The 14,556-nt window shown below is 36.0% G+C and overlaps 1 protein-coding gene across 2 annotated transcripts in view; it reads left to right on the top strand.

The window, feature by feature from the left end:
* The window catches only part of PRKG1 (protein kinase cGMP-dependent 1), a 1,337,040-nt gene that overhangs the window by 1,090,366 nt on the left and 232,118 nt on the right, over positions 1-14,556 (top strand). For both annotated transcript variants that reach the window (XM_005565848.4, XM_005565847.4), the window contains exon 6: positions 8,442-8,519. In XM_005565848.4, coding sequence (XP_005565905.1) covers positions 8,442-8,519 — 78 coding nt within the window. The remainder of the gene's footprint in view (positions 1-8,441; positions 8,520-14,556) is intronic.

Here is a 14,556-nt window from a genome sequence, read left to right as displayed (position 1 = left end):
GTAGGACTCTTCTTCTGAGATATATCTTCTGAAAGAATGAGGTACAAATCATGACCCAAGATCATATTGATTAATCTTAACTCAGCAGATTTCCAATGATTATTCCCATTTCAAACATTTATTAATCATGCTTTAGGTGAGATGTACATGAGATATACATGTATATGTACATATAAATACAGTGGGCATACAAAGGTGGTTTATATTTATTGCAGCTATTTTTATAATCAGTATCAGTTACCATAGTATTAGTAATTGCTTGAATTGGTAATTGGCCTGAACGACATATAACCTAATCATTAGAAAAGTGTCAATTATGGATGATCTATGCTTTAATAAAGACTTAAGCCTAACTTCAAACTTAAATATAGAGGAAATAATGATGTAACCTTGGACTGAAATAATTTAGGGTGAGAATTTATTTCAGAATGATATACTGTGTTTTAGTTTATATCAACTGACATTCAATGAGAGATTACATTACAGTCAGACTGAAAATGAAATTGCTAGTTACAATATGGTATATTTGATATCAATGACTATGACTGTGATCTAACAAAAGAAAATAAATCATTTATATTCACCAAGGAGTCACCATCAAGGCCTTCAACAACCATATCCAGTGCCGTAGTATGCCTCTGTCACATGTCATCAAATATGTGTAGAATTTTAAAATACCTAAATGTACATTTATATATTAATATTGAATTCTGAGAACCCAAAGGCACACAATATTAACAAGGAAAGCCATACCTTATTTTCTAGCAGCAATGAGAAGACAGGCTTTTTTAACTCACAAGTTTTAGAAATAAAATTTCAAGTTATTGTCTTTGGGGAAATGTATTGCTTAATTTAAACATGCTGTCAATTTTCTTTATCTATCCTCCAAATCTCTGATTTATAACTCCGTTTTCTTATTTGAAATGAAGAGATTTGGGCCAAATCTATCTTCAATTTAGTTATTCTTCAACAAATATATATTGAATGCCTATTTTGTGTTAGGCACTGTTCTAAGTGAAACAATGAATATAGCATAAGACCTCCAGGTGATGGGGGGAGGAGTCACAGATAGCAAGCAAAAGAGTAATAATTTCAGATCATAAAGAGTGTGATAGAAGGCTCTTCTCACAGGAGGCTTTGCTGTGGTTTGCAGTTATGCTGGTTATCAAGCAGTCATTAAAGCATGCAGGAACATTTTGGCAGCAGCAAATCTTTGGATAGCTTTCTTTTATTTATTTATTTATTTACTTACTTACTTATTTATTTATTTTTTTGAGACGGAGTCTTGCTCTGTCGCCCAGGCTGGAGTGCAGTGTCGCGATCTTGGCTCACTGAAAGCTCCTCCTCCCAGGTTCACACCATTCTCCTGCCTCAGCCTCCTGAGTAGCTGGGACTACAGGTGCCCGCTACCACGCCCAACTATTTTTTTTGTATTTTTAGTAGAGACGGGGTTTCACCTGTGTTAGCCAGGATGTTCTCGATCTCCTGACCTCGTGATCTGCCCACCTTGGCCTCCCAAAGTGCTGGGATTACAGGCGTGAGCCACCGCACCAGGCCGGATTTCTTTCTAACACCACGGAAATACAAACAGTAATGTGGGATACAAAGTGAATGGGGTCGGAGTGCACATTGGTAAGACTGGCCAGAAAAAGGCTTTATGAGGCCCCAGTGATGACAGCAAGATAATGTCAAAAATCTTATGGAGGAGTGCTAGACAGAGGACCAGTTGAGTGCAAAGTCCCAAGGAGGGATCCAGCATGGCATATAGGAGTCACATAAAAAAAAGCCAGCGAGTCTGAAACAGAATCACAAGGGTGATAATGGGAAGGGAAAGAATGGAGAAGTTAATAGGGGTCAGAATACAGATAATTTTACAGACCACAATAAATTGTTTATGATTTTACTTGCAGCAAGAAGCCATTGAAAGATTTTAAGCAATCAGGTGTTTTCAATTGATTTGTTATTTGAAAGGTCACTTTGATGGCAGTGAGAAAAATACAGGGGATGATTTGGGTATGATGAGTGGGCAAGTGACAGGGAGACCAGATAAGAAGACATTGCAAAAGTCCAAGATAAGATTTTGTCTTGAACAAGGGAAATAACAATGGAGATAGTGGAATAATATTGGGCTTAGCACCTGAATTGGAAGTAGAAGGCTTTCTAATGGACTGACTGTGGGCAATATTAATGATGGGGATTAAGGAAGACTACCTCATTTGTGCAATTATTTTTGAGTCCCTACTATGTTCCAAGCACAAGGTGAGGCACTGGGGATTTTATATATGGTGAACAGAACTAGACACAGTTCTTGCTTTCAGAGAAGTCAAAATCTGGTGAAAAACAATCATACAAGTCAATAAATACAAGCCTAGAAAAGGGCAATGCAATATAGCTATGTGGTATTGTAAGTTCATACAATGGAGAGACCTAATTTAGCCAGAATGTGTGTGTGTGAGTGTGTGTGTGTGAGAGGGAGAGTGTGTGTGTGTGTATGTGTAGTGGTGGTGGTAAGGGTGGATATGCCAGGTGAGAGAAGGCTAGGATCTGAAAGAAAAATGGGATATAACTAGGGAAGCAGCACTGAAATATAGCAGTAGGAGTGTTCAGGCCTGATGGTGGCACAGTCAAGGAACAAACCTCAGAAGGCTGGCAGGGCTAGAGGGCAAAAATCAGGAAAAGTGAGAAGAGGTTGGATACTATGGCATCGAGCAGACATGGTGTTGTAGGCCATGTTCCGGAGATTGGCTTTTATCTTAATAACTATGGAAACCTTTGAAAGGAAACTGTCTAATTGCTAAGGTTTCTTCTTACTCTAAATTCTGTATATTTCTTTGATTTAATTTGAAATATAAAAATGGTAGAACTATAAAATGACCTTCAAAAACCAGTGGAAGTGCTGGCATTTGATTAACATAATTAGAGAGCCTCTTGAAGAATCAGCACGCAAGATCATCTTCCCCTCTGGTGCAATTCAATGTTTCAGAATAGCTTAGTCATTACAGTCCTGGTGTTATGACACCATGAATATTATCTTTCCCAAACCTGGAATGCCTTTGGCCACTGTTCTGTAAGTTGTTCTGTGACCCCTGGATTTTATGAGCTCATGCAACATGGACATAAGTTCAGTGAATGTCTGTGTAGGTAAATAAATATTTATATGGCAAGTGTGGGTGTTGAGTTATGAAACACCATATCAGATGATATTAAGAAGATGATTAGATAAGTTTCACGAATTAAATAGACTAGACTATATCTGGATATCATTGCCAAACTTTCAGCTTCTTAAGATGAAGAGATTAAGAATATAAAAACATTTAGAGTAATTGCAATGAGCTGGGGGCAGTTTTGTTCCCAATGGAGTAATTAGCGATGTCTGGAGACATTTTTGATTCCTACAACTGGGGTTGGGGTGCTACTAGCATCTAGTTGGAAGAGGCTGACAACTCTGTTAAACATCCTGCAGCAAAACTGGATGTACAGGACATCTCCGTACAATAAGAACGAATCGCCTCAAAATAGTCAATAGTGCTGAGGTTAAGAAACCCTTACTTTCACTCATTTTAATATATTACAAATAATTTTGGTTTTCTGAAAGAAAATAACTATCACATGGATAAGGATATGCTTTTTAAAAGGAGATGGATGAGGGGAATGAGCTCACATAAGTTAGGAGTTCTTCAATTTTGGGGTGCTTTTTATTTGTATTTTTCTACTTTTTCCAAAATAATTGTATATTCACTAGCATTATTTGATCATAATGAGCTGCTTATTTTCCTCTTTCTGGGGTGCTTTTCACCTGCTGGTCATTGGTGACCTCTTCATCCTTCTGTTGGGGCTCAAGAATCCTCTGTGGAGAAGCTCTTGGGAAGTCACATGTCTCCCAGACTGTGCTCTCACACATATAACCCTGTACTTATATACAGGAAAGCATTTTGCATACTGGATTATTTTGGCATTTTTGAGTGATCTTGAATTAGGAACCAAGTGAGAAACAAGACAAAGAGTAGAATAAATTGAGGCAAACATTACCATTATTACTAATAAAATCTGGGTTACAGGATGTACCTTTGGTATGACAGCCAGCTAGTCTTCCCAAATTGAACCCTATCATTGTGCAGAATTACCTGCCCTGTCACAGAAGCTCAGACAAGGGCAAACTTCACTATTGTGGAGAGAAGAGCCTTCCCCCGGAGAAGCAGCAATGCCAGCCCTCTGTGGGAAGCTCCCTTCCATGAGGAAAAGATGAGAAGTTGAGATGAGCATACATAGCTGTTTACTTCCAAGTTTATGAATCAGATAAGTCATGCCACTTTTGCTGGTGCGGAGTGAGGAAAGGGGAAGAGAAAGGTACTTAGTTTTACTAACTGAGCTTCATTCACATGGAAGAAAATATCAAGAATAGGGAAGATGTTTTCTCCCCCTTGCCCCAAAGCTACAACTGCAACTCTGCTACTACCTTTGCTACCCAGTACAGTATCCACTATGTGTGACTATTTAAACTTGAATTTATTAAAATTAAATAAATTTAAAAATTCAGTTTCTCAGTCACACTGGTCATATTTCAAGTGCTCAGTAGCCCCATATGTCTTGTGGCTACCATAATGGACAATACAGTTATAGAACATTTCCAGTGGATGGTGCTATTATGAGATTTTACCCTACTCATCTTTGTATTATCAATACCTATAAAAAGACCTGCCTCTGAGGCCCTCAGAAATGTTTGCTGGAAAGGCACACTGGCTCATGCCTATAATCCTAACACTTGGGGAGGTCAAGGTGGGAGGATCACTTGAGCCCAGGAGTTTGAGACCAGCCTGGGCAACAAATAGGGAAACCGTATCTCTACAAAATAATAATAATAATAAATTAACTGGGCATGGTAGTGTACACCTGTGGTCCCAGCTACTTGGGAGGGTGTATTAGTCCTTTCTCTTACTGCTGGTAAGGACATACCTAAGACTGGGTAACTTAGAAAAAGGTTTAATGAACTCACAATTCCACATGACTGGGGAGGCCTCACAATCATAGCAGAAGGCAAAAGGCACTCTTACATGGTGGCGGACAAGAGAGAATGAAAGCCCAGTAAAAGGAGAAACCTCTTATAAAACCATCAGGTCTCATGAGACTTATTTACTACCACAAGAACAGTATGGAAGAAATGGCTCCCATGATTCAATTGTCTCCTACCAGATCCTTCCTACAACACATGGTAGTGGGTACTACAATTTGAGATGAGACTTGAGTGGGCACATAGAGCCAAACCATATCATTCCACACTGGCCCCTCCCAAATCTCATATCAAAACCAATCATCCCTTCTCAACAGTCCCCCAAAGTCTTAACTCACAGTAGCATTAACACAAAAGTCCACAGTCCATAGTCTCATCTTAGACAAGGCAAGTTCCTCCTGCCTATGAGCCTGTAAAATCAAAAGCAAGTTAGTTACTTCATAGATACAATGGAGATACAGATATTGGATAAATACACCCATTCCAAATGGGAGAAATTGGCCAAAACGAAGGGGCTAAAGGCCCCATGCAAGTCCAAAATCCAGCAGGGCAGTAAAATCTTAAAGCTTCAAAAATGATCTCCTTTGACTCTTGTCTCACATCTAGGTCACACTGATGCAAGAGGTGGGTTTCCATGGTCTTGGGCAGCTGCACCCCTGTGGCTTTGCAGAGTACAGCCTTTCTGCTGGCTGCTTTCATGGACTGGCATTGAGTGTCTGTGGCTTTTCCAGGTGCACTATGCATGCAAGCTGTCAGTGGATCTACCATTCTGTGGTCTGGAGAATGGTGGCCCTCTTCTCACAGCTTTGCTAGGGAGTGCCTCAGTGGGGACTCTCTGTGGGGTCTCACATCCCACATTTCCCTTCAGCACTCCCGTAGCAGAGGTTCTCCATGAGAACTCCGCCTCTGCAACAAACTTCTGCTTGGATATCCAGGTGTTTCCATACATCCTCTGAAATCTAGACGGAGGTTCCCAAACATCAATTATTGACCTCTGTGTACCCACAGGCTTAACACCACGTGGAAGCTGCCAAGGCTTGGGGCTTGAACCCTCTGAAGCCACAGCCTGAGCTGTACCTTGGCCCCTTTCTGCCAGTGCTAGAGCAGCTGAGACACAGGGCACAAAGTCCTAGGCTTTACACAGCAGGGGGGGGCCTGGGCCTGGCCAATGAAACAATTTTTTCCTCCTAGACCCCTGGGCGGGTGCTGGGAGGGCCTGCCACAGAGGGCTTTGATATACCCTGGAGACACTTTGTCCATTGTCTTGATGATAAACATTTGGTTTCTTGTTGCTTATGAAAATTTCTGCAGCCAGCTTGAATTTCTTCTCAGAAAATAGATTTTTCTCTTCTATTATACCATCAGGCTGCAAATTTTATCAGCATTTTGGTCAAAGCCATTCAGTAAATCTCTAGGAAGTTCGAGTCTTTCCTACATCTTCCTGTCTTCTGAGCCCTCCAAGTCTCTAGGAAGTTTCAAACTTTCTCACATTTTCCTATCTTCTTTTGAGCCCTCCAAACTGTTCCAGCATCTGCCTGTTACCCGGTTTCAAAGTCACTTTCACATTTTTGGGTATCTTTACAGCAGCACCCACTCCCAGTACCAATCTACTCCACTAGTTTGTTCTCATGCTGCTTATAAAGACATACCTGAGACTGGGTAATTTATAAAGAAAAATAGATTTAATGGGCTCATAATTCCACATAGCTGGGGAGGCCTCACATTCATGGCAGAAGGCAAAAGGCATATCTTACATGATGGTGAACAAGAGAGAATGAGAGCCAAACAAAAGGGGAAATGAAACCTCTTATAAAACCATCAGATTTCTTAAGACTTATTCACTACCATGAGAACAGTATGGAAGAAACCGCCCCCATGATTCAATTATCTCCCACCAGGTCCCTCCTACCATCTGTGGGGATTATGAAAGCTACAATTAAGATGAGCCACAGAATGAGACCCTGCCTCAAAAAGGTGTTTGTTAAATGGATACATGAAAGTGTATTACTGCCATTTCATTTTTCAAATCTGCATGTTGTAAAGTTCTTTCCATTTTAATGCAGCAAAACATGAAAATTGAACATAGATATCTTGTTAAATGGCATAAATGAGTTGAAGAATATGCATTCTATAATATTATTTTTATTTAGAAATAATTATTTGTATGCATGTGTGTGTGTGCAGGGTGGGGTAGTGGTGGTTAAAAGCATAGAAAAATGTCTTGAAGTGTACATACCAGACTGTATATATCATCTGGTGGTTGAAATTGAGGGAAAGGAATAAGGAATACCTTTTTCACTTAAAAATTCTGTTCCTAGAAACCTGAATTACTTTTGAGTAAAAAAATTAGCAAATTAGGTAGTATGTTAACTTTCCAGATACACTAAGAAAATAATGGCTCTTTTCAATGTCAAGTATTAATGAAAGGCAATTTTAAGGCAATCTTAGCACTTTATGTGTTAAGAAAAATGGTATTAAAGCATAAGGACAAATAACACCCATCAGCCTAATGGATATTGCACGTAAACAATGAATTCTGTTTTGTTAGGAGTGTGCAAAATAATGTTTTATTTCCCAGAAATATAGCTTCTCTGCTATGCTGCAGAGAAGGATAGGGTCAGACGGCACAGTTCCCATTTTTCTGTTAGACCTCTTGACCCAGCAGTATACTTTCTTCCACCTCTCCTTATTGAAATTACTTTTGTTCATTGCAGAAGTAATCTTCACCCTGGAAACGGACCTAGTTGTGGTGTCCATGTCAGAATACTGATATACTGACTGTGATAATCCTTTTGCAGCCTTACCTCACTCCTCGTTTGATAGTTTATAAGCTCACAGATGCTGTACCAGAATTCAGTCCATAAAATTAAGACATTCTGTTTGACAGGGCCAAATCTAAACTGCTGAAGCAAGAACACTAAAGCATGAAGTGGTGCCTTAAAAAGTAACTAGGGCCATCTAACCCACAATAAAAATCAACCTGGTTTCAAATGAAGATTTTTTACATGCTGTAACAATTTCTTAGGAAAAAAGGGCTCTCATTATGAGAATATAAAACCCAATGAAAATGACAAGTAAAATAGTATAGAATTAGTAGTTTAATTAGCAGCTCTGCTGTTTTGTTTCATGCTCAGTTGATGGGAGAAAAGAATATTTTCATCGAACAATTGAAATGAATGAATTTAAAGATATGATATAATCACCTAGAAAAATGACATTAAAAGCAGTCTTGAAAATGAGCATTCTAGAAATGTTATCTTTGTAAATATTGCATACATTAACTAATGTTCATTATTAAATCATGCTGGTTCTAGGCTTGGATAAAATTCCATCAGGATGAATGTATCCCTGGGGTTGATATTTGAAGAGGCTGAGCTGTTTGGTAGCTTACTCCTTGCTTAATTTTTTTTTTCTTATTGTTTCTACTTTTCAGACCCACTATGAAAATGGAGAATATATTATCAGGCAAGGTGCAAGAGGGGACACCTTCTTCATCATCAGCAAAGGAACGGTAAGCTTTGGTGGCACAAGACAGTGACGCACTAGGGGAGTCTTGGATTGGTTAGTAACTCCAGTAGGAACACATGCAGAGTCTTGTGCTATATGAGTTCGTTTCATTTATTGACACAGAGAGGTACGAGAGAATGGATCTTACAAAAAATGATGCAGGAGGGAAAAAAAGGTGGAGCTTTGAAACCAGTAAGTAGCCTACTTGCTAATAATCATAATATTAGATGGCACTGATATATTTGTGTGAATAGAAAGATCTCCATCATTAAAATAATATAATAAAAAAGAAAATACCAGCTGGATGTGGTGGCTCATACCTGTAATCCCAGCACTTTGGGAGGCCAAGGCAGGCAGATCACTTAAGCTCAGGAGTTCAAGACCAGCTTGGGCAACATGTCAAACCCCATCTATACAAAAAGTAGAAAAAATTAGCTGGGCATGGTGGTGCATGCCTGTGGTCCCAGATACTTAGGAGGCTGAGACAGGAGGATTGCTTGAGCCCAGGAGGCGGAGGTTGCAGTGAGCCAAGATGGTGCCACTGCACTTCAGCCCTGGTAATAGAGCAAGACTTTGCCTCCAAAAAAAAAAAAAAAAGAAAGAAAGAAAGAAAGAACTTAGGTCATTTACAAAATTCATCTAGTCATTAGAAGCAGTAACATTGCTATAATGAAACATCTGGGCTTTGAAATCAGATGGCCTAAACTTTAATCCTGTTACAAAACTTAGTCATTTTAATGCCCTTAGGAAAGTTGCTAAATACTCTGAGGATGATAAGGATAGATATACACTAATGTTTTAAGTTATTTTCATAAATAAATATTGGAACTAAAAACTACTAAAAGTGATAAATTATAAAGGAAGGGGTAAACATGGGGTAGACAAGGGTTACGAATGCAAAATCATACTTTATTTCTTAAACCGTTTTAGTTTTTCATCAACATGAATTTATTTATATCTTAAAAATTTATATCTTAAAATTTATTTATATCTTATATCTATTTTCCAATTCACAAAATTGAGTGAATTGGAAAATAGAATTTTTTTTAGATTAATACTATACTATTATATTACTAAAATACCTTAAATTTCTTTCTACAGTGAAATGATTTAAACTTATTTTTCTTTATTATGTATCATTACAAGGAATTCATATCTCTGTATGTACTAAGTATAGGAAGAGATGGAGAAGGAAATGCAAGTAGAAAGGAATTCATATGCCAGTTTCTGTTTTTATAACTATCCCTTTATAAAAGAAGCAAATTTATTTCTTCTAATTTAACAAAATGACTGACTCTGCTAACTTATAGTTCATATATAGAGAGATTTCTAGAGCCACAGTGAATAGAATGAGGTGGAAGATTGTAAGTATTATTGAATCACAATTTAGATAATTCTCCTTGGACGAATTTTGGATCAAGTGTATGCATATATCAATATTTGCATCAATGGCATGTCACATAAAAATGAAGAAAACAATATTTGTATTTTTATTATTCCTATTCTTTTGACTGATCTCTGAATGCCTGGGATAGGAGTAGAACTCAAGGCTGACTTCTTAAAAGGCATCATGAAATGACATGTCTGACCGCGGTTATAGTTAAAATTGTATCTTGTATTTTCCAACGTTAGAATATAAGAAAATGTTAATATTTTGTAGTTTATATGATAGATTGTTAGAGCTTATTATTTACTGTCTTATTGTTTAGATTGACTAAAGAATCAGGGAAAATTTAAAATCACCATGGATATAAATGATTCAAAAGATTGCATGGGGAATTTGTCCTGACATTCTAGATTTGTTTTGTCTTTACTACATTGCTAATTCTTTGCTGTGATGGAATGATGTGTTTGTCCTTGGAGATGGATTTCTGACAGGCTTTTGCTACCACCCTGTTAGTGCAAATTTTACTGCCTAAAAGTAGTGCTTTGTAACCAGTTTCAGCTGAAGACAGGTGCATTAGTTGTGCCTCTTTACGAGTTTCGTAGTAACTATAAGTAGAAACAGTGTGGAAATTATACCACAGGAACCATTTCCCTTGGCAATATTTCAGAGCACTCTGAGGATTCTGGGAGGGAAGTAATACTAATATATTAGACTCTCTTGACACTTTCAAGATTTTTACTTTAAACCAGACATCAATTTCTACTAACTTACTTTTCTAGGTGACACAAGTTAGCTGCTATGATTCTTAGTTATGTAAATTACATAATAATTATATTAATTTTATTCATTCTAATACTAATATACTAACAATATTAATTATATTAGTTCTAATTCTAACATATTAAAATCATTAAGACTATGTCACCATATTCAATAATTGGAATATATTAAGTCTTAACAAGCAGAAAGTAAGGTCAGCATACTTATGTCCCAATGGCAAACAGCACTAAAGACAGGTGAATTATAAGAGAGTAGGCTCAGTTCAGCAGGCAAATAAGTTGTAAAACTGGAATTTTCTACAATTATATGTTATATATTTTTTTAGGTGTACAGATGTCATTTTGTTTTCCCATGCATTTAAAAAATGTATAAAGGATAACCTTGGCCAAGATCTGTTTCTTGCTGCTACCAAACTGGCTTTTTCTTAGAAAATGCTGTGAGATAGAAGGAGACACAGCAGGGGCTGCCAAGCTACAAATGAAATTCCCCTTGTTCAGTTCCACTTATTTAAGTGTAAAACAATTTTTATTCTTCCATTAAGCACATTCACACAAAGAGAGAAGCATTATAAAATAAGCTTTGCAATACTTGTTTTTCCCCCATTAAGCCTGTGCAATCTGATTTTTCTAAAACCTAAGGCAGAATGCTTGCAGTGATGATGGCTAAAGTACCTGGTGCTGCCTCAAGTAGAAGCTCAGTTAGTTCTCTATACTTCAATCACTGCATTACAGCTGCCTGGATACATGGCTTGCTTCTCCAACAGTGAACTATAAAGCACCAAAGATTCCTGCATTTGTCCCTGCAGTTGTGTCACATCACAGAATGAACTATCTCTTTATAAATAAATCAAACGAAAATTGAACAGGATAGGTAAGCAAAGTTGCAGAGTTCTAATAATAGTTCAAAAGCATTTTGATTTTTCTGATTCCATTCAAAATACCTTGTATCCTACCATTAGAAAAAAAAAAGAGATTCAAAAATTCTTGTCTATCAAATGGCATTTAAAATCACATGGCTTTGCTTCATAAAATTAACAAGTACTTAAACATGTCAATTAAACATGTTGCCTTAACACAATGCTCAATGTTTTTTAATATAAAAAGTGTTCTGTTATGGAAATTTTATTTGCATATGTATACATATGTTTATGTAGACATTATGGTGAACCCTCTGGAAAACATTTTTTTAGATATCAAGAACAAGATAAAGATATACATTATTACCAATCTTGTTTAGTGTGGTACTAGACATCTCAAATACTATAGTAAGTTAAGAAAAATAAATAATATTTGTAAATAAAGAAACAGTAATTATTTATACATGATATGTTTTTAGTTTCATTTAGGATTTTTTGTAGAAATATATATTATTAAAATTAATAAGAGTTTAGCAAATTAGCATTATTCAGTACATTTCTCTTTAATGGAACTGTTCTATATCTCTACACAACCCAATATAGTAGCTATTAGTCACGCTTGCTATTAAAGTAAAATTATCTAACTTAACTTTAATGTTAATTTCTCAGTAGCAGTAGCCACATTGCAATAGCTGCTAGTGGTGACTGTATTGGACATTATAGAACTGGATATTTTACTATTAATGAATATTGAAAAAGCCATATCATTAAACGTATTCTACCATATTAACAGTCTAAAGAAAACTAGTCACATTATCATATCAAATGATGCAGTGAAAGGGTGTGACAAGTGTAACATCCATTCATAATAAAAATTCTCAGCAAATTGAGAATATATGAGAACTTTCTTGCCCTGATAAGTGGTATCTACAATATGCCTACAGTTCACATACTTAAGGTGAGAAACAAAGCAATCAAGAAATGAAAGGAACTGACAATAAAAGGAAAGTCTTTTCAACAAATGGTGATGGAACCATTGGTAATCCATGGACCAAAACAGGGGAACCTTGACCTAGACTTTATACCTTATATAAAAATTAAATTAAAATTAGTAATAGATTTAAAAGTAAAACAAAGCTATGAAACTTTCAAGAGAAATGTATGACTTGCGGCTAGATAGGAAGAGTTCCTAGACATGATACCACCAGCACAATCCATAAAGAAAAATGATAAATTGGGCTTTATCAAATTTAGAAACTTTTATTCTGTGAAAAACACTGTTCAGAGAATGGAAAGACAAACTACTAACAGGGAAAATTATTTGAAAAGTACACGTCTGGTAAGGGGCTTATATTGATCCTATCCTTTATTGATCCTATATAAAAAACACTTAAAAATCAATAAAAAAAAAACACTTAAAAATCAACAAAAAACACCGAAGTACCCACTTACAAAAAAAAAAAAAAAAAAGAATGAAGGACTTGGACACATCAGCAAAGAAGATACACAAATGGCAAATATGCACATGAAGAGGTGTGCAAAATGATTAGTCATTAAAAAATTGCATATTGAAATACTGAGATACTACTGCATACTTAATAGAACGGCTAAATCTAAAAACAAAAATTAACAACATCAAGTGCTAGTGAGGATGCAGAGTAACCAGTATTCTCATACACTGCTCCTGGGAATGCAAAATGGTAAAGCCATTCTGGAAAACAATTTGTAGTTTCTTATAAAGTTAAATAAACATTTACCGTATGACACAGCAATTACTCTTTGTGATATTTATTCTAGAGAAATGAAAATATAGCTCACACAAAAAACTCTGCATCAGTGTTTGTAGTATCTCTATTCATAATTGCCAAAACTGGAAATAAACAAATTATGTTATATTCATTCAATGAAATATTAGCAATAAAAAACATAAACTATTGAACCTTGCAAGAACTTAGATGAATCTTCAAAGCCTAATGCTGAGTAAGAAAAAAACATCTGAGAAGGTTAAATATTGTATTATTTCATTTATATGGCATTCTCAAAAAGTTAAAATGAGTTTGATGCAGAACAGACTATAGGGGTGAGGAATGAGAAGGATATGACTACAAAACATACCATGAAGGAGTTTCTGAAGGTGATGAAATTGTTCTGTATCTAATTGTTCTGGGAATTAGACAAAACTATCCATGTGTTTAAGTTCATACAACTATATTCCAAAAAAGAAGTAAATTTTACTGTATGATGGAAGTAAAATTTACTATATGATAACTTAAAAATTCATGTACCTTTCTAAATACTGTATCAAGTAACTAAAATACGTTTTTAAAATACCATTTCAAAAATCAAGTATCTAGGCATATCTCTAACAAGAAAATGTTCAAGTCTTTTAAGAAGAAAATTGTATTTAAAATATTATAATGAAGAGCAAAACACCAACATGGCAGAACATCTGAAAGAAAGAGAAACATATTGGGAGTTACTACAGTAGATATCAAGACTTTTTATAAGGTTCAGGTAATGGAAAAAAATGTGGCCTTAATTTGACTGAAAACCAGACAAATATGTCAGAGTAAGAATGGTGAGCCCAGATAAAGATCCATTATAATATGGAAGCTTGATTTAGGATAGCATGGACACTGCAGATATCACAACTGGTTATGCATAGGGACATAAATAAAATGGGATCCCTAGCTCACACCATACACAATGCCACTTTCAGATGTAAATGTGAAAAGAAAAATTTAGGAAAAAATTAAAAGGTAATTGGGAGAATACTTCTATTATCTTGGGATAAGAAAGGATTTCTTGAATAAGATATTTTAAAATGCAAACAGTAAAAGATAAAATGGTTAAGTGTAATTACATTAAAATTAATAAATTTGTTCAACAAGACATCACAAAAATGGTTTAGACAAACCACAGTCTTGTGAATGAGCAACAACAAAAATAAAGATAATCAGTCCAATAGAAAAATAGGCAAAAAGTATGATCAGACACATATTCAAAAGAAGCACAAGT

Source organism: Macaca fascicularis, chromosome 9, assembly GCF_037993035.2.
Source record: "Macaca fascicularis isolate 582-1 chromosome 9, T2T-MFA8v1.1".
NCBI lineage: Eukaryota > Metazoa > Chordata > Mammalia > Primates > Cercopithecidae > Macaca > Macaca fascicularis.
Note: the sequence above shows the minus strand (reverse complement) of the source record. Positions and strands in the feature narration are given on the sequence as shown.